Here is a 21,472-nt window from a genome sequence, read left to right on the forward strand (position 1 = left end):
GCTCCCAAAGCATTTCCACGGGTGCATTTTCCTTATGAATATTCTGTGTTTGGTTGGCAAGTATCCTGAAGATTTCAACCTCTGAGATCTCACTGTCCTGTGACAGTTTTCAAGCTATGCTTGATTCAACAAATGGGTGTTTGCATTCCCGGCCGCGGTGACTGAAAAACACTTTTCTGGGATTGCTTCAAGCTATCTGCCATTTTGTCCTTACTTGGGGACTCCCTTTTTGATCAGGAATCTTCCCTCAAAAACTGTATGGAGTCTGGGGATAACATGAGTTTTTTAAAAACTTAGCTAGGTACATTTTTTCCATTTCTCTATGAAAATCATATTCTGATCTCCAGTGAAAAAACTTTCCAGGAATTATTTCCATACCAACATCACCTGCCACATTTGTCTTGAAGTAGGGTAATAAACATCACATCAGGAATTTTAATGGGAGTTGGAATTAAGGTCACCATCCTTCCCAATTCCTCCAGGAATTCTTTACTGCTGCTGTGTCAGAATCTTGGGCTGAATGGACGAGAAAACTGCAAGTGCTTAGTACAGTGCTCTGCACACAGTAAGCGCTCAATAAATGCCATTGATAGAATCACCTTGATTCTATTTATTGCTCTTGTTTTAATGAGATGTTCATCCCCTTGATTCTATTTATTGCTATTGTTTTTGTCTCTCTCCCCCGATTAGACTATGAGCCCATTATGGGGCAGGGATTGTCTCTATCTGTTGCCAATTTGTACATTCCAAGCGCTTAGTACAGTGCTCTACACATAGTAAGCGCTCAATAAATACTATTGAACGAATGAATGATTGAATGAATGAAAGATCCAGTGTGGTTGGACCTATGGCATCATGTTCTTTTAACTGGGTCCTGAACAAATGTATGAGATTGCAATTTATAACAGCGTGGCTCAGTGGAAAGAGCACGGGCTTTGGAGTCAGAGGTCATGGGTTCGAATCCCTGCTCGGCCACATGTCAGCTGTGTGACTTTGGGCAAGTCACTTAACTTCTCGGTGCCTCAGTTACCTCATCTGTAAAATGGGGATTAAGACCGTGAGCCCCACGTGGGACAACCTGATTCCCGTGTCGACCCCAGCGCTTAGAACGGTGCTCGGCACATAGTAAGCGCTTAACAAATACCAACGTTATTATTCTTATTATTAACAGGACTTTGAGAGCTTATTCACTGAGCACCTCTTGTGTTCAGAATGCTGAGGAATGTACAATAGAGTAAATAGACAAAATTCCTGCCCTCAAGGAGCTTACAAATGGCCTAGTGAATAGAGCACAAGCCTGGGAGTCAGAAGGACTTGGGTTCTAATCCTCACTCTGCCACTTGTCTGCTGTGTGACTTTGGGCAAGTCGCGTAACTGCTCTGTGCCTCAGTTTCCTCAGCTGTAAAATGAGGTTAATACTGTGAGCCCCGTGGGGGACGTAGACTTTCTCCAACCGGATGAGTTGTATCTACTCCAAGGCTTAGAACAGTGCTTGGCACATAGTAAGCTGCTTCAAAGTGGCAATAATATAAAAGCATTAGCTGTCAGCCCCATGGTCCATCCAATCAATCAGTGGCATTTGTTGAGCACTTACTTTTTGCAGAACACTGCACTAAGTACTAGGGAGAGTACAGTACAATTAGTAGGCAGGAACCTAGAGTCTAACAGGGCAGATAGATGTTAAAGTAAATGACAGGAAGGGAAAGCAACAGAGTATCTCAAATTCAGTGGGGTTGAGGAAGCCAGTCCAGGATTCTGTATGACATTAGTTATTGCCCTCCTGGCAACCAAGCCTCCTGGACCATCCTTCACCCTTTATTTATTTCATTTTTAATGGTATTTAAGCACTTATTATATGCCAGGTACTCTACTAAATTGCTGGAATTGATACAAGCTAATCAGATTGGAACAGTCCATGTCTCACGTCGGGCTCACAGTTTTAATTCCCATTTTACAGAGGAGGTAAGTGAGGCCTGAAGAGGTTAAGTGACTTGCCCAAGGTCACACAGCAGACAAGTGGCGGAGTTGGGATTTAAACGCAGGTCCTTTGACTCTGAGGCCCGAAGTGGCCCTCTCTATCTCTAACCTTGACTTTTATGCGTGAGAAAAACATGATCATTTGGTACATTTTTGTTCTCCCCATCGCTGATCTTCCCTTTCACCTCCAGTAACTCTCCTTTCTCCATCAACCTTTCATGGACCAATGGTCGGCCACACGTCCAAACCCCTCTGAAACCTGCTGACATCTTCTACCTCTCCAGTATCCTGTTAATTAGTCCCACCGTAAATTGTGATCCCATGGTGTCTCACATCTAAACTCCTAAACCTCAAATCTAGAAATTCCTAATCCTGCATAATGATAATAATGTTGGTATTTATTAAGCGCTTACTATGTGCCGAGCACCGTTCTAAGCGCTGGGATAGATACGGGGTGATAAGGTTGTCCCTCGTGAGGCTCACAGTCTTCATCCCCATTTTACAGATGAGGGAACTGAGGCACAGAGAAGCTAAGTGACTCGCTCAAAGTCACACAGCTGACAAGTGGAGGAGCCGGGATTAGAACCCATGACCTCTGACTCCTAAGCCCGGGCTCTTTCCACTGAGCCACGCTGCTTCTCTAATTACATAAGCAATCAGGGATCTTGTCATGCCTTTCTTCAGGCCACAAAGAGACACCTACTTTTCTTGCTTCATCGGTATCCCACCTTCACTAATGACACAGAGGTTAGTCTACAGAATTACAGCCATTTTCACTGGTGACCGTAATTTATTGGAAAATAGAATAATGAGGGTAAAATTGTGTTTCCTCCCATTGAAACTGAAGAGTAGACTCCAAGCTCCTTGTTATTTTTAGTTACTCTTCAGTTACTCTTTAGGATTCTACTCTTCCAAGTGCTTAGGACAGTGCTCTGCACACAGTGAACACTCAAGGAATACCACCGATTGATTAAAATGGGAACGCATATCAAAATTCAATAAATACAATTGAGTGAATGAAGATCAAAATCTTTTTTTTTAATATCAAAAGAATATATTTATCTTCCAAATACCATTTTAAGAGTAACGGCTGGATGAATCTTTTTTTTTACGAGTGAAAAGACAATGATCATTTGGTAAATTTTAGCTCTATCTTATGTGTTGAGACACTGATATATGTGAGAGAACAAAATTTCAAAGAAAAGGAAAACAGAAACTTAATTGTCGAGAGACCTTGTCTTATTAGTAAATGAATGGGAGAATCGGGGCATTTCATGGTAAACAAGTAAAATCAGAATGTTTTGCTGCTGTGTATAGTAATCATGTTACATAGTGGTACTTAAGCCCGGCTGAGTGGAAAGAGCACGGGCTTTGGAGTCAGAGGTCATGGGTTCGAATCCCGGCTCTGCCACTCGTCAGCTGTGTGACTGTGGGCAAGTCACTTCACTTCTCGGTGCCTCAGTTACCTCATCTGTAAGATGGGGATTAACTGTGAGCCTCACGTGGGACGACCTGATTACCTTGTATCTCCCCCAGCGCTTAGAACAGTGCTCTGCACATAGTAAGCGCTTAACAAATGCCAACATTATTGTTACTTCAAATTCAAAAACGCGAATGACAGTCAAGTTTAACTCCGAGGCATATGTAGCTGAAAAGGCCACTGTGGGCCACATAGAACTGGCCACATCAATCAGTGGTATTTTCTGACACATCTCTTATGTACTTATCCAAAATGTATCAATTGTTATTGACGTCGTCTCCCTCTCTAGACTGTCAGCTTGGTGTGGGCAGGGGATGTGTCTGTTCTCTTCTCGTGCTGTATGCTCCCAAGACCTTAGGACAGTGCTCTGCACACAGTAAGCATTCAATAAATAGGGTTGATTATTTGAGTACTTACTGAGTGTTAGGGAGAGTACAATACGACAGAGTTAGCAGACAATACCCCCCTACCCCCGCCCCACCCAGAGAGAGCTCATGTTGTGGACCCAGCGAAGTTGAGCAGCGGCACTGCCTTCCATTCTCTAGGCATCTGTAGAATGTGGCAGAAATAATAATGTTGGTATTTGTTAAGCGCTTACTATGTGCAGAGCGCTGTCCTAAGCGCTGGGGGTGATACAGGGTAATCAGGTCGTCCCACGTGAGGCTCACAGTTAATCCCCATTTTACAGATGAGGTAACTGAGGCCCAGAGAAGCGAAGTGACTCGCCCACGGTCACACAGCTGCCAAGTGGCGGAGCCGGGATTCGAACCCGCGACCTCTGACTCCCAAGCCCGGGATCTTTCCACTGAGCCACGCTGAAAGGTGATGAAATGGCAGGGGGAGGCAGAGAGAGGAGGGGACAAATGTGAGAGCAGAGGAGCTGAGATCTGTCAACCCTTGTGATGAGCTTCTGCGTTCGCGTAGCTGTGTTCGTAGTGTCCGTGCGTCTGAGCTCAACCACCTCTCACTGCTCCACGTTTTAGCCATCCCCTCTGGACCATAAGCTTGTTGCGGACAGGGAATGTATCGGTTATATTCACCATTATATAATTATCATTCAGATCCCTGAACTCCATAGTGTCATTAATAACAATAATAATAATAACAATAACGTTAAGTATTCTGTGCTAAGCACTATACTGTATACAAGATAATCAAGCTGGACACAGTCCCACAGGGAGCTCACGGTTTGTGGCAGGGAGAACAGGTATAGAATTTCTACTTCGCACGAGGAAACCGGGACACCGAGAAGTTAAGCGACTCGCCGAAGGTCACACCGCAGGCAGATGGCAGAGCCAGGATTAGAACCCACGTCCTCGGATTCCCAGTGCTTTTTCCACTGGGTGATGTTAGTTGGCAGCTTTACATGTGGAATTAATTGGGAAATGTCAGTGTGCAGGAGCTGCTGGAGTCATGGGGTAAAGAAAGATCTAGAAAAGAGGGTCAAGAATGGAATAATGTAATGAATGAGAAGGCCTGAAACGTGTCTGCTATCTCTCTTTTATTGTACTCGGCCAAGTGCTTCAGTGCCCTGCACACCGTAAGCACAAAATAAATCCAACTGACTGATTGATCGATTGATTGATGTGCCTGTGGATCTGTGGGTGTTGATTATTTCTCCAGTACCTTTGCTTTACTAAAGTTCTTTGACATCAGTTATCTCAGTTGAGAAGCAGCGTGGCTCAGTGGAAAGAGCACGGGCTTTGGAGTCAGAGGTCATGGGGTCGAATCCCGGCTCGGCCACTTGTCAGCTGGGTGACTTTGGGCAAGTCACTTCACTCCTCGGTCCCTCAGTTACCTCATCTGTAAAATGGGGATTAAGACTGTGAGCCCCACGAGGGACAACCTGATTCCCCTGTGTCTACCCCAGCGCTTAGAACGGTGCTCGACACATAGTAAGCGCTTAACAAACACCGACATTATTATAATCATCATCTCATTCCGGGGGCGAGCAGGAAGACGTGGGGGTTATCATTGAGGTACGAAGAGGTTAAGTAACTTGCCTGCAATCATACAGCAGGTCTATGACAAAAGATGAGACTAGAACCTGGTTATCGCGTGCTCTTTCCACTAGGCAACACGGTCTCCCAGGTTTTGTGGGGGTCACGTGAGCCATACTGACTTTTCCTTCGTGTCTGAACCTATGGAGAAAACTCAAACCTCCACCTCCCATCCGTCCTCCTGCGGATGGCATTTATTCAGTTGCTCTCCTGTCCTGTGCAGTGTTGTCATCTGTCCATAAATCCACAGGAAGTCCATAGAAATGAGTTAACGCTGGTCGCTCCGTAAGTGCGGACGGATATGTGGATGTCCGTAAATAACTGAGAGGGCGTCTCCGCCACTTGTCTTCTGTTTGACCTTGGGGAAGTCACTTAACTGCTCTGCGCCTCAGTTACCTCTCCTGTAAAATGGAGGTTAAGACTGTGAGTCCCTCATGGGGCAACCTCATTACCTTGTATCTATCTACCCCAGCACTTAGAGCAGTGCTTGGCACATTGTAAGTGCTAAACAAATACCATTATTATTATTATTATTAAGAATGACATCGCTGCTGCCCCTGTGACCTCAGCCACTAGAACACTTCCGCCCTCTTCCCGTTGAAATTACAATCTCTCTGAAGACAAGGTTCTTACCTACCGATTCTACTGCCTTGGATTCTCTCTCTCTCTCTTTTGTTTTGGATGGTATTTAAGTGCTTACTATGCGCCAGGCACTGTGCTAAATGTTGGGGTAGATACAAGCTAATTAAGTTGTCCCTAATGGGGCTCACAGTCTTAGTCCACATTTTACAGATGAAGTAACTGAGGCATGGAGAAGTGAAGTGATTTGCCCAAGGCCACACAATAGACAAGTGGCAGAGCTGGGATTAGAACCCAGGTCCTCTGATTCTCAGATCCATGCTCTTTCCACTGCTCCCAGCACTTAGTGCAGTCGTCTGCACACAGTAAAACTCCCAGTGAAACCCACTGACTAATTGGTTGGGACTATGTTCCTGGGCTGGGGTCAAAAGCTGAGAAGCAGCCTAGCCTAATGGTTAGAGCACAGGCCTGAAAGTCAAAAAGTCATGGGTTCTAGTCCTGGCTCTGCCACTTATCTGCAGGGTGACCTTGGGTAAGTCACTTCACTTCTCTGGGCCACAGTTTCCCTCATCTGTAAAATGGGGATTGAGACTGAGCCCCATGTGGGAATAGGGATTGTGTCCAACCTGAGTTGCTTGTATGCCCCCCAGCGCTTAGTACAGTGCCTGGAAAATAGTAAGCGCTTATCACATACCCCAGGTATTATTAAGGGGCAGCCAGAGGCTGGGACTGGGGAGATGAGACAAAGAATTAGCTGACCGGGGGAAACCAGAATCTGTGGGAGCAATCAATCATTCAATTGTATTTCTTGAGCACTTACTGTGTGCAGAGCACTGGACTAAGAGCTAGGGAGAGTACAATAAAACATAACTGACCCTGTCCGCAATGAGCTTACAGTCTAGAGAGGGAGACAGGCATTAATATAAATACGGTTATCAACCAATCAATCGGACTGGGTGCTTACTGTATGCAGAGCACTGTACGAAGAGCTTGGCACAGTACAATATAACATTGGTAGACACGTTCCCTGCTGACTATGAACTTATAGTCTAGAGGGAGAGACAGACATTAATATAAATGAATGAATTACGGATATCAACCAATCAATCGATAATGTTTCTGATGTGCTTACTGCGTGCAGAGCACTGTACCGAGAACTTGAGAGAGCACAATGCGATAAAATGGTAGACACATTCCCTGCCCACAAGGAACTCAGTGAAAGCTACTGACTGCCTGCCTCAAAGGCTCAGGGAGGCGGACAGACTGATACCTTCTCAACCTGATGTAAGCGCACCTTTCCTCTTCTCCCTCTCCCATCTGCGTCTCCCTGACTTGCTCCCTTTATTTATCACCCCTCCCAGCCCCACAACACTTATGCGCAGATCTGTAGTTCACTTATTTCTATTAATGGCCATCTCCCCCTCTGGACCGTAAGCTCGTTGTGGATAGGGAAAGGGTCAGTCTACTGTTATATTGCACTCTCCCAAGCGCTTAGTACGGTGCTCTGCACAGAGTAAGCACTCAATAAATAATGGACCACTGACTGACCTTCTCAGGGAGGCAGACGGACCGACGCTTTACCAACCCGAGGACTCAAAGGACCACCTCGTTCGGAGCAGCTTCGCACTCCATGATGGTCCCAGGGTGCAGGTGGAAGGACTGGAGGAGAAATGTTGTGTAACCTTGGGCAAGTCACTTACTTCTCTGGGCCTCAGTTTCCTCATCTGTAAAATGGGACTAAGACTGTGAGCCCCATGTGGGACATCTTCCGTGTCCGACCTTATTATCTTGTATCTACCCCAGGGCCTGGCACCTAGTAACCGCTTAACAAATAACATTTAAAGAATCCAGTGTGATTCTCTGTCCGTTTTTAAAAACAGCCTAAAGACGGCTGGTAGGGGAGTTACTTTCCAAATGCCTCAGCTTTAGCCTCAGGGTCCACCACAATTTTACTGTACATCCAATGTGTACCAGGCACCGTGTATTAGGCAACCAAGTGCCTGGTTATGGATCGGACATTAAATTCCCCGTCTCTCTGGGCGCGGCCCCGAAGCAATTTCCCCTTAGCAGGGTTGTTGTAGCGCTAACTATATGATCTTCCGCGTCTTCGAAATGCATTTTCTTTCCAGAGAGAATGGGAGGAGCAGTTTAAAGAAAGGAATAGATATAATTCCCTGTTGCAAATGTATGCTTACAGCACCTCCTCCTGTTCAGTAGATGCTGACTCTAAGCACATCTGTCTCCGGGTGCCACCTTCCTCCCTTGTGACGAGCCACGGCGCCTGCCCTATCCATGAACCGTCTATCGCGTTGCCAGTCTCTGAAGTTTCAGTACCTTGTTATCACAGATGCAGAAAATGGAGGTGTTCCTCTGGGTTTAATATAGGGGCGTAATCTTACTCTAAAGGGAGGAAGGGCTGAACCTCGATCTCGTTCATCTCACCGTCAACTCCTCACCCACATCCTGCCTCTGGCCTGGAAATCCCTGCCTGTTCCAATCTGATCGTTATCCCCACCTTCAAAGCCTAATTAAAAGCACATCTCCTCCAAGAAGCCTTCACCAACTAAGCCATAAATTCCCCTACTTCACTCCCTCTGTGTCATCCTTGAATTTCAATTTACACCTCTTTCTCAGGCCCGCCGAACTTTAGTACAGATCCATCATTTATAATAATAGTATTTGTTACCTGCTTACCATGTGCCAGGCACTGTACTAAACAAGCAAATTGGGTTGGACACAGTCCACGCTGCACTTGAGGCTCACGCTCTCAATCTCCATTTTTGAAGCCAGAGAAGGTAAGTGATTTGCCCAAGGTCACACACTAGATAAGTATCAGAGACTGGATTAGAAATCATGACCTTCTCACTCCCAGGCCCGTGCTCAATCCACGCCATGGTGTTTAATATTAATGTCTATATCCCCTTCTAGACTGTAAGATCCTGGTGGGCGGGGAATATGTCTATCAACTCTGTTATATTGTACCCATCCAAGCACTTGGTACAGAGCTTAGTAAATGCTCAGTAAATATGGTTAATCGACTGATTCAAGAGGATTGTCGTCTTTCAACATTATACCCATGTTTGTGGTGAAGATGCTATTTCTCCATAGACATATAAACGATTATCCCCGAGGAAAGAGTTATGAAAAAATGAAATACTGCTAGCCATCTTTCTCAGTCTGTTGCCTCCCACACACTTTATTGATGTCTATAGAAATGCAAAGGCCCTGGGATTTAGATTGAGACTTTTTGAGAGTCTGAAAGGCATAGAGTAAGTTTAAGGGGTGCAGTTCTTAGAATTTCTCAATCAAGCTCCACACGGAGTGGTTCTGGCGTATTCAGAGGTACTTAGTGAGCGCACTGTGTGTAGAGTACCACAATTATTAGAAATAAATTACCAAGTACCACCATTATCATTAATACATTTTAATGACTTCCACACTAGATTGTAAGGTCCTTGAGAGCAGGAAACATAGTTCCCAGCTCTATCTGCTGGTAGTCTACTTTGTGTAGAGCATTGTACTAAGCCCTTGGGAGAGTATAATAAAACCGAGTTCATTCATTCAATAGTATTTATTGAGCGCCAACTATGTGCAGAGCACTGTACTAAGCTCTTGGAATGTACAAATCAGCAGCAGATAGAGACAGTCCCTGTCCTTTGACGGGCTTACAGTAATCGGGGGAGACGGGCAGACAAGAACAATGGCAATAAATAGAGTCAAGGGGAAGAAGATCTCATAAAAACAATGGCAAATCAGTAGAATCAGGGTGATGTACATCTCATTAAACAAAATAAATAGGGTGATGAAGATATAAACAGTTGAGCGGACGAGTACAGTGCTGAGGGGGTGGGGCGGGTGAGGGGGAGGAGGAGAGGGAAACGGGGGAGAAGAGGGTTTAGCTGCGGAGAGGTGAAGCCGGTGGGGGTAGAGGGAGCAGAGGGAAAAGGGGGGAGCTCAGTCTGGGAAGGTTGGTAGACGTGCTGCCTGCCTACAAGGAGCTTACAGTCTAGAGGTGCCGTAAGGCCATCTAATACTTTCTTCAAAGGCTCTCGATTCTCTGGAAATAAGGAGTCCTGCCTGCAACCTATAGACTTTTCTAAATCTACATCTACTTCCAAAGAATACAATTTCTCAGCTATTAGTGGACAACTGTCTTCATCTTCAATTACATTCTTGTGCTTGGATGCTGCTGTGACTTGGGTTTTCCAAGTCTCAAAGTCCTTTTAGCATCCAAACTAATAAAATTGTAGTATTTGTTACATGCTCACTAGGTGCCAACCACCTGGGCAGGGAGGAGATAATCGGCTCAGACGCAGTCCTTGTCCCTGACCCGCATGGGCTCACAGTCTCAGCTGGGCCGAGAATGGATTTTTCATCCCCGTTTTACAGATGAGGTAACTAAGGCGCAGAGAAGTGAAGTGGCTTACCCAAGGTCACACAGCAAGCAAGAAAGAGAGCTGGGATTTGAACCCAGATCCTCTGACCCCCAAGGCCTGTGTTCTTTCCCCTAGGCCATGCTGCATCCTAGAGGTGGACCTCATTTTCCCCCTGGAAGAAGTCTTTTTTTTAAAATAGCATGTGTTAAGCTCATACTATGTGCTAGGCACTATACTAAACACTGGAATAGATACAATCTAATCAGGTTGGACACTGACATGGGGCTCCCAGTCTTAATCCCCATTTTACCAATGAGGTAACTGAGGTACCGAGAAGAGAAGTGACTTGCCCAAGGTCACACAGGAGAAAAGTGGAGGAATGAGGATTAGAACTCAGGTCCTTCTGACTCTCGGGCCTGTGTTCTGTCCATTCGACCTGGCTGCATTTGCTCCTACTCTATCATACCTATTCAGAACTGAATCAGAACCATTTTTACTGCTTTCTCTTTCAACCACCTCCACCCCCGCCAGCCCAAACCATCCATATTTTTTTCTGCTGATACAACGGTTCTGTGGATATGCTTGGAATGCCAGTGTTTGTGCTTTAAATATCTTAGAAATAGCTGACTGTGCACTTTACTGAGCACAAAAATCTGTTCCTAGCATTTTGCTTGACTCTCAGCACCGTATAAACTTCTCCTGAAGTCTCTAGGTTTATTAGGTCAGAGATGTGTGTGAACAAGATGAGAATAAAATTCAGCCTTACTATTTCCCCTAGCTGTAATTTATCTTCCTGTCAGTTTCTCCCTTGAGACTGTAAGCTCCTCGTGGGCAGGGATCCCATCTACCAACTATATTATTCTTTACTTTCCCAAACACCAAATTCGTTGTTCTGCACATAATAAGCACTAAGTATCAAGGAATGATTGATGGATAAAAGGGAAGCAAAATGTTCAGTTAAAAAGGAAAAATACATTCAATTAACCTAACTTTACAAAAACATAGTTTTTTAAACATACTGTAACTTTTAACAGGAATTAATAATAGCATTTATAATAATAATGATGTTGGTATTTGTTAAGCACTTACTATGTGTGAAGCACTATTCTAAGCACTGGGGTAGATACAAGATAATCAGGTTGTCCCACGTGCAGCTCACGGTCTTTATCCCCATTTTACAGATGAGGTAACCGAGGCACAGAGAGGTTAAGTGACTCGCCCAAGGTCACACAGCTGACCAGTGGCAGAGCCGGGATTAGAACCTACAACCTCTGACTCCCAAGCCTGGGCTCTTTCCACTAAGCTATGAATCCCTTACTATGTGTCAAGTACTGTTCTAAATGCTGGAGTAGATACAAGTTAATCAGGTGGGACATAGTGACTGTCTCACGTAAATAAAAAATAAATAAATCAAATGAATACTTCCACGTAGGGCTCACAATCTTAGGTGGGTGAACTGCTATTTTATCTCCATTTTACAGTTAGGGAAATTGAGGCACAGAGAAGTTAAGTGGCTCTTCCAAGGTCACATAGGCAAATGGCAGACCTTTCATTCATTCATTCAATAGTATTTATTGAGCGCTTACTATGTGCAGAGCACTGTACTAAGCGCTTGGGATGAACAGGTCGGCAACAGATAGAGACAGTCCCTGCCGTTTGACGGGCTTACGGTCTAATCGGGGGAGACGGACGGACGAGAACGATGGCGATAAACAGAGTCGAGGGGAAGAACATCTCGTAAAAACCGATGGCGACTAAATAGAATCGAGGCGATGTACATTTCATTAACAAAATAAATAGGGTAATGGAAATATATACAGTTGAGCGTACGAGTACGGTGCCGTGGGGATGGGAAGGGAGAGGTGGAGGAGCAGAGGGAAAAGGGGAAAATGAGGGTTTAGCTGCGGAGAGGTAAAGGGGGGATGGCAGAGGGAGTAGAGGGGGAAGAGGAGCTCAGTCTGGGAACGCCTCTTGGAGGAGGTGAGTTTTAAGTAGGGTTTTGAAGAGGGAAAGAGAATCAGTTTGGCGGAGGTGAGGAGGGAGGGCATTCCGGGACCGCGGGAGGACGTGACCCGGGGGTCGACGGCGGGACGGGCGAGACCGAGGGATGGCGAGGAGGTGGGCGGCGGAGGAGCGGAGCGTGCGGGGTGGGCGGTAGAAAGAGAGAAGGGAGGAGAGGTAGGAAGGGGCGAGGTGACGGAGAGCCTCGAAGCCTAGAGTGAGGAGTTTTTGTTTGGAGCGGAGGTCGATAGGCAACCACTGGAGTTGTTTAAGAAGGGGAGTGACATGCCCGGATCGTTTCTGCGGGAAGATGAGCCGGGCAGCGGAGTGAAGAATAGACTGGAGCGGGGAGAGAGAGGAGGAAGGGAGGTCCCAGGTCCTCCGACTTCCATCCTCTTTCCACTAGGCCCCACTGCTTCCCCAGGGAATTCACTTTACTGTGTTTCTTGGGCTTAACCAGAAACACCAAGTAGCAAGGAAGTTGTTTTCTTATTCCCCCTCCCGTTCCTTGGGTCCCGAGAAAGCTGAATCCAGAATTTCCTTGGAAAACTACTATCTGTGGTCTAATTTTGGTTATCACTTTGGTGAGTGTCATTAATCAATCAATCAATTGATGGTATTTATTCAGTGCTTACTGTGTGCAGGGCACTGTACTAAGAATTTGGGAGAGTACCATGAGTTGGAGCTGAGAACTATGATTCCTGATCTCAAGGACCTTACAATCTAGCGTGGAAGTAATTAAAATTTATTAATAATTGCGGTATTTGTTAAGCTACTTAATGTGGACCTGGCATTATACTAAGCACTAGGGTCTAGATGAGCAAATCTGGTTGGATCCAGCCCCTGTCCCACATGGGGCTCACAATCTCAATCCCCATTTTCTAGATGAGGTAACTGAGGAGTGAAGTGACTTGTCCAAGGTCACACAACAGACAAGTGGCCAAGATAGCAGGCCTGTGCTCTATCTACTACACCATGCTGCTCCTTATTGCAGAGAGGGGAAGCAGCAGAGTATGAGAATATAGACATAAGTGGGGTGGGGAAGAATCAAAGCGCTTGGGGCGCAGAGACCCAAGTACGTGGGAAATGTGGAAGGGAGGAGAATTAGGGCAGGGAGATGAGAGGTGAGTCAGGGAAGGCTTCTCGGAAGAGATATGACTTTAAAGAGGTCGTCATTTTCTCGCCCCTAAAGAGAGTCCCCCGATTACCCATAATAATAATAATGATGGTATTTGTTAAGCTCTTACTATGTGCAAAGCACATAGTTCTAAGCGCTGGGGAGATACAAGGTGATCAGGTTGTCCCACGTGGGGCTCCCAGTCTTAATCCCCATTTTACAGATGGGGTAAATGAGGCACGGAGAAGTTAAGTGACTTGCCCGAAGTCACCCGGCTGACAAGTGGCTGAGCGGGGATTTGAACACATGACCTCTGACTCCCAAGCCGGCGCTCTTTCATTCAATTCATTCAGTAGTATTTTTTGAGCGCTTACTATGTGCAGAGCACTGTACTAAGTGCTTGGAATGGACAATTTGGCAATAGATAGAGACAATCCCTGCCCAACGACGGGCTTACAGTCCACTGAGCCACACTGCTTCTTATCAAATCCCAGATTGAGATATTGCTAAATATTGTATTGATTCCAGAGTCCGAAGATCTGAATCAAATCTGTTCCCTTTAAAGGGGATTTGAATGCCAACAGTTAACTGTTGAACATTTGTTTGGGTAGGGAATGTGTCTGTTCATTGTTATATTGTACTATACAAAGAGCTTAGTACAGTGCTTTGCACACAAGTAAGTGCTCAATAAATATAGCTGAATGAATGAATGTTTGGCCCTTTGTGACATTTGCAAATGCTGGAAGGGAACAATATTACCAGAGAAGCACTTGCTGTACATTGTAGCTCCATGTGAATCACCAAAACAAGTGAAGTAAGATCCTAAATTTGTGAAATTCAACCCATCATTTTACCCAAATTTAATAATAATAATAGTAATAATAGTTTGTTGAACTAAGTGCCAAGCTTTCTTCTAAATGGTGAGATAAATCAATCTATCAGTTAGCGGTATTTATTGAGTGCTTACTTTGTGCAGAGGACTGTAGTAAGCTACTTGGGGGAGTAAATCACAACAGAGTTGGTAGACGCATCACCACGTAGGACACAGTCCTTACCCCACATGGGGCTCACAGTCCTAGGGAGAGGGAGGACACATATTTAATCTCTGTTTTACAGATGAAGAAACTGAGGCACAGATTTTTTTTTTTTTTAAGTCAAAACTCACCCATGCCGGACAGCTGCGGCACGGGTGAGAGACGAGGGTGGAGACTCGAGTTTATTGCGCGGAAGGCGGCAATGGTAAACCACTCCTGGATTTTTACCAAGAAAACTCTCTGGATCCACTCCCAGAACGATTGCAGACGGAGAGGGGGGAGTTCTTGGAGAGATGTGTCCGTGGCGTCGCTATGGGTCGGAAACGACTCGACGGCATAAGACAATAATTACTCTACCAGATAATATTTTTTCTTAATTTGAAAAAATCAATTCCTTAGTTCATTCCGTCGTATTTATGGAGCGCTTACTGTGTGCAGAGCACTGTACTAAGCGCTTGGAATGCGCAGTTCGGGAACAGATAGAGACAATCCCTGCCCAATGACGGGCTCATCCTCTAAAAGGCTCACAGTCTTATTTGTAATCAGTCTTGAACAAGACCCCTTTAGAGGCAGATGGGTTTCTATCCCCATGTTCCTCTCCATGGTTCATTTCTGCCTTTCACTGTCATTCATTCATTCAATAATATTTATGGAGCGCTTACTGTGTGCAGAGCACTGTACTAAGCGCTTGGAATGCGCAGTTCGGGAACAGATAGAGACAATCCCTGCCCAACGACGGGCTCATCCTCTAAAAGGCTCACAGTCTTATTTGTAATCAATCTTGAACCAGACCCCTTTAGAGGCAGATGGGTTTCTATCCCCATGTTCCTCTCCATGGTTCATTTCTGCCTTTCACTGTCATTCATTCATTCAATAATATTTATTGAGTGCTTACTATGTGCAGAGCACTGTACTAAGCGCTTGGAATGAACAAGTCGGCAACAGATAGAGACGGTCCCTGCCGTGTGACGGGCTTACGGTCTAATCGGGGGACTGATAAGCACCGGTTGTCCTCATGGAGAGGGAAGAAAATACCTGCTCCGGATTCTTCCTTGGATCAGAGAGCCTTCCCAGCCACTGGTCTCACTCTGTTTCCCCGCGCGTCAGCTAAGATTAAGCTAAGAGTGGAGCTGGGAAATCGGGAAATGATGTAGGCCCCATTCCATTAGCCACATTCCCAAACAGGGCCATAAGGCGGGACACACCCTGGGTGTTAGTTCATTTAGTAGTGGTGCCATGCTTGAGTAGGGGCAGAGGAGAATAATAATGTTGGTATTTGTTAAGCGCTTACTATGTGCAGAGCACTGTTCTAGCGCTGGGGTAGATACGGGGTCATCAGGTTGTCCCACGTGAGGCTCACAGTTAATCCCCATTTTATAGATGAGGGAACTGAGGCCCAGTGAAGTGACTTGCCCACAGTCACCCAGCTGACAAGTGGCAGAGCCGGGATTCGAACGCATGACCTCTGACTCCCCAGCCCGGGCTCTTTCCACTGAGCCACGCTGAGAAGAGTCGAGATTCTACGAATTCTCAGAGGGCTTTCTGTCATCGCAGGCTTCTTTCGTCCACTGAAGAGCATAGAATCGGAATCAAATCATACGGCATAGAGTATGGATTTAGGAGTCAGAAGGACCAGGGATCGAATCCCGGCTCTGTCACTTGCCTGCTGTGTGACTCTGGACAAGTCACTTCACTTCTCTGTGCCTGGTACCTCATCTGTAAAATGGGGATTAAGACTGCGAGCCTCACGTGAGACAGGGACAGTGTCCAATTCTAGTTCCTCGTATCTACCCCAGTGCTTGGCACATAGTAAGGGCTTGAAAAATACCGTTATTATTATTAATATGAGGAGAAATAGGTAGTAGTTCTGCTTCTTAGATAAACAGGGTGGTCTAATGGCAAGAGTGTGGACCTGGAAGCCAGAGGACCTGGGTTCTAATCCCAGTTCTGTCACTTACCTGCTGTGTGACCTGGGGCAAGTCACTTCACTTCTCTGTGCCTCAGTTTCTTTATCAGTAAAATATGTGTTTTCCTTCCTACTTAGAATGGAAGCCCCATGTGGGTCAGGGACCTCATTGTCTCTTATATTATACTCTCTTAAGTGCTTAGTTCAATGCTCTGCACGCATTAAGGGCTCAATAAATATGATTGATAGATTGTGCATGTCCTAGTGCTTAAAGCAGTGCTTGGCACATGGTAAGTACTTATCAAATACTGCAATTATCATTGTTATCATTTATTATTATTATCATAAATATTAGATTAGGGACCCCTTATGAATCAGGGACATTATACAACCTGATAATCCAATATCTACTGTAGCACTTGGTACAGTGTTTGGCTCAAAATAAGTGCTTAATATATATCACAATCATTATCATTAATATTATTATCATCATTACTTTTACTTAGCCTGTGGGGTCTATGTGAGACAGAGGCTGTGTCCGATCTGACAATCTTATATCTATCTCTGTACTTGGCCCAAAGCAAGTGCTCAAAAATCATTATTCTTTGTATGGCTTGGTAAGTGTCTACATAAAAAAAAAAAAACTATAAAATAAAATAAAACTCTGCATTATCCAAACTCTGAGGAAAGCACAATCGTTACCTACTCTATTAACGTCAGAGGCACATCATAAATGGAAACAATATATGAAATGGGCTTTGGGAGGAGCACTTGTACTGAAAACCAAATTGCATGAACAGTTTTCCAGTCTTTACAGCAGAGGGTAGTCGGAAGCCTGCTCTGACAATTGTCTGTTGGTGTCTAAAGACAGGAATCCATGGACAGTGACTGGATGGAAATCTGAATAGGAAAATCAGTGCCAGGCACACACTTGCTTCCCAGCTCCATTTGAGTGGCCGTTATTATTATTCTTATTACTTTTAATGGTTGTCCCCACTCAAACTGCCGGGTTCGAATCCCGGCTCTGCCACTTGTCAGCTGGGTGACTGTGGGCAAGTCACTTAACTTCCCGGTGCCTCAGTTACCTCATTTCTAAAATGGGGATTAACCGTGAGCCTCATGTGGGACAACCTGATTAGCCTGTATCCCCCCCAGCGCTTAGAACAGTGCTCTGCACATAGTAAGCGCTTAACAAATACCAACATTATTATTATTATTATTATTAAACTGAAACTATTCTGAAGAGGATGCCAGTATCAACACAGTTTGAAAGACAGTTCATAGAGTCTCAATCCGGCTTTTGTGATTCCTGAAATGTATCACTTTCCGAGCTGTGATTAACATGGTAACTACTTTTATGCATCTTATAAAGGAGGTCTTTAAATTACCCAAATCTCACTTAAGGTTCAATTCCATTCTTCCTTGGGTTGTTTTTATCTTTTTCTGTAAACCCCTGGAAACACAGCCAACAGATTTGTCATCTAAAATGACAGCAACGAATCGATTTCTAAAACGAGACAGTTCCATTATAATCATGTTCATTCATTCAGTAGCATTTGAATGCTTATTACCTGCAGAGCACTGTACTAAGCGCTTGAAATGTACAATTCGGCAACAGACAGAGACAAGCCCTGCCCAGTGATGGGCTCACAGACTAAAAGGGGGAGACAGCAAAGGAAACAGAACAAAACAGGACAACATCATCAAGATAAATAGAATCATGGAGATAATACACCTCATTAACAAAATAAATAGGGTAATAGATAATATATACAAATATACATAGTGCTGAGTGGAGAGGAAAGGGGAAGAGTAGAGGGCAGAAGGGGGGAATGGGGAGGGGAGGGGAGGAGGAGCAAGAGGGAAGGGAGGGTTCAGTCTGGGAAGGCCTCCTAGAGGAGGTGAGCTCTCATGTAGAAACTACATTCAGAGAAGGAAAAGAAAAGGAAATATGTGGAATTTGGTAAGAGTTGACGGAAGACTCTTAATTTCACTTAATGATGAACGTGCTAACTTCAAATTTTATTCATCCATGCATTCTTTTTTGCCTTTTTCAGCAAAATCACCGAAGAAGGAGACTTCTGGTAAGTAAGATTCCTCCTGTGTCACCTTTTTTTTTTTCCCCTTCATTTGCTTGTTTGTGTTCTGCAAGAGGGAAGTGGTCAATTTCAGAGGGGTGAAACATACAAATAAATGAGAGTCGAATAATTGAAGAGTGGGGACCAGAACAAACTCAGTTCTGATACAGTCAGGGCTGGGTTAATGCAGGGCCTAATGGGGTTTAAACCCAGGATTAGGAGAGCCTCACCAGACACGTGAAATTTGTGCTTGCAGCGTGGGGCACAATGTAGATGCTGTTTTCTTTAGGCTGCCTGTGTCAGGATGTCTGCTTTTTCTTAGACTCGGCCCTTCAAATTTCTTAGAGTCAGAAGCATGAGAGAGGAGAATGTATGCCCTCAAGAGTTAATAATAATATTAATAGTATTTGTTAAGCATTTACTGTGTGCTAAACACTATTCTAAGCACCAGACTTCACCCCAGGCTGGAGCCTGGGCCTGTTTTTGTGAATTCCCCTCTGCTTCAGCGTGGCTCAGTGGAAAGAGCACGGGCTTGGGAGTCAGAGGTCGCGGGTTCTAATACCGGCTCTGCCACTTGTCTGCAGTGTGACCTTGGGCAAGTCACTTAACTTCTCAGTGCCTCAGTTACCTGTTCTGTAAAATGGGGATTAAGATAGTGAGCCCCATGTGGGACAGGGACTGGGTCCAACCTGATTTGCTTGTACCTTATCTACCCCAGTTCTTAGAACAGTGCTCGGCACAGAGCTTAAAAAAAGATTAAGCGCTTAGTACAGGGCTCTGCACACAGCGCTCACTAAATATGATTAAATGAATGAATACAGAGGTGCAAATCAACATGAGAAGGTATTTCCACTAGATAGGGAAGGCCCAGGCCCAGACTTCGCTAATTCCACCCTATCCATAGAACATGACAGCAGAATTAGGGAATGTTGTTCTAACCATTTGTTTCTCCAAACGTGCCAATTTTCCTTACTGTAGATTCCTCAAGAACTCAATCTCCGCATTGTAGGAGAACTGACTGCAATGTAGTCTGTAATCCAGTTGTAGTAATAGTATTAAATAGTACGATACTTTTTACTAGTAGTAAAAAGTACTAAGCGCTTACTGGGTGTAGAGCGCTGTACTAAGCGCTGGGAATGAATACCGAGGTGGGAATTAGTCGTATCCCTTGTCCCTCAAGGGGCTCACCATCTACGAGTGTAAATACGTTGAGGTGACTGGCGATAGACACGAAAGGAGCGATAAAACAAATACTAAATGTAAAAAGCAAGGACAAATGAGCAAAATAAAAATTCACAGACATCAGTAGGGTGCTGTGGCAAGAAGAGAAGATTTTGAGGCTCCTTATGGATCGGGAATGCAAGGTGCTTCCCCGGCCACAGCAATCTCTACGATCCCCATCGGTCTTCCCCGGATTTTGTGGCGGCCTTAGGCTGTGGCTGTTTTGATCTGGCCCTCCGGGGTAGAGGAAGGCAGGACGGAATGGAGTTTCCTCAGTGGCGTGGACAAATGGCGTGGCCCGTTCTTAGAGATGACAGGTGGTACACGCAGAGCACGTCGGTAGCCGGGTCCCCCAGTGGCACAGAGGGAATACATGAAGACTGTGAGCCCCACGTGGGACAAGCTGATTATCTTGTATCTACTCCGGCGCTTAGAACAGTGCTTGGCACATAGTGAGCGCTTAACAAATTCTATCATCATTATTTTAATATAGTCGCAGCTGTGGTGGAGCCATGTCATGGCAGGATCCCCCGTGAATTTGCAAATGCCAATTTAATTCATTCATTCTTTCATTCATTCATTTATTGAGCACTTACTGTGTGCAGAGCCCTATACTAAGCACTTGGGAGGGTATAGTATAACAATAAACAGCCACGTTCCCTGCCCACAGCAAACTTACAGTCTAGAGACCATGACTCATTGTCAACATCTACTTTATCTCTACTCAAGTATGAGGGTCCAAAAGTGGAACTTTTCAGAGTTCTCCAGCTCAGGATTCTTTTGCAGACAGGCCCTGAAGAAGCTGCATGGTATTTGCTGTTCTGAGCTCCCATCCTCATGGCTAGGGGTGAATTTTCCCAATACGCTTAACTTTCCCTCTGGTAATAAAACCTAGGCGTTAAAATTTATCCAAATATTTCTTCAACCGCCTGACAGTTTTGACCGTGAAACTTCCCTAAGAAATAAATTCATTCAATAGTATTTACTGAGTGCTTACTATGTGCAGAGCACTGTACTAAGTGCTTGGAATGTACAATTTGGCAACAGATAGAGACAATCCCTGCCCACTGATGGGCTTACAGTCCAATCGGGGGAGACAGACGGATAAAAACAAGACAACTTAATAGCAATAAATAGAATCAAGGGGATGTACACCTCATTAATGAAATAAATAGGGTAATAAAAATATATACAAACGAGCACAGTGCTGAGGGGAGGGGAGGGGAAGGGAGAGGGGGAGGAGCAGAGGGAAAGGGGAGAAAGGGGGTTTAGCTGAGGGGAGGTGAAGGGAGGGCAGAGAGGCAGCAGCGGGAGCAGAGGGAAAAGGGGAAGCTCAGTGTGGGAAGGCCTCTTGGAGGAGGTGAGCTCTCAGTAGGGCTTTGAGAGGGGAAAAGAGTTAGTTTGTCGGAGATGAGGAGGGAGGGCATTCCGGGACAGCGGGAGGACTTGGGCCAGGGGTCGACGGCGGGATAGGCGAGAACGGGGGACGGTGAAGAGTTGAGCGGCAGAGGAGCGGAGCCTGTAGGGTAGGCAGTAGAAAGAGAGAAGGGAGGAGAGGTAGGAGGGGGCAAGGGGATGGACAGCCTTGAAGCCTAGAGTGAGAGGCTTTTGTTTCGTGCGGAGGTTTTAAAGGAGGGGAGTGACATTCCCAGAGCATTTCTGCAGGAAGATGATCCGGGCAGATCAGGGCTGGAGATGTAGAA

At 45.3% G+C, this 21,472-nt stretch overlaps 1 protein-coding gene across 1 annotated transcript in view; it reads left to right on the forward strand.

Annotated features, from left to right (window-relative positions):
• The window catches only part of LOC103170379 (triadin-like), a 192,661-nt gene that overhangs the window by 25,532 nt on the left and 145,657 nt on the right, over positions 1 to 21,472 (forward strand). The window contains exon 5 of the mRNA XM_039911187.1: positions 18,528 to 18,554. Coding sequence (XP_039767121.1) covers positions 18,528 to 18,554 — 27 coding nt within the window. The remainder of the gene's footprint in view (positions 1 to 18,527; positions 18,555 to 21,472) is intronic.

This window comes from Ornithorhynchus anatinus, chromosome 2 (assembly GCF_004115215.2).
Source record: "Ornithorhynchus anatinus isolate Pmale09 chromosome 2, mOrnAna1.pri.v4, whole genome shotgun sequence".
In the NCBI taxonomy this organism is placed as follows: domain Eukaryota; kingdom Metazoa; phylum Chordata; class Mammalia; order Monotremata; family Ornithorhynchidae; genus Ornithorhynchus; species Ornithorhynchus anatinus.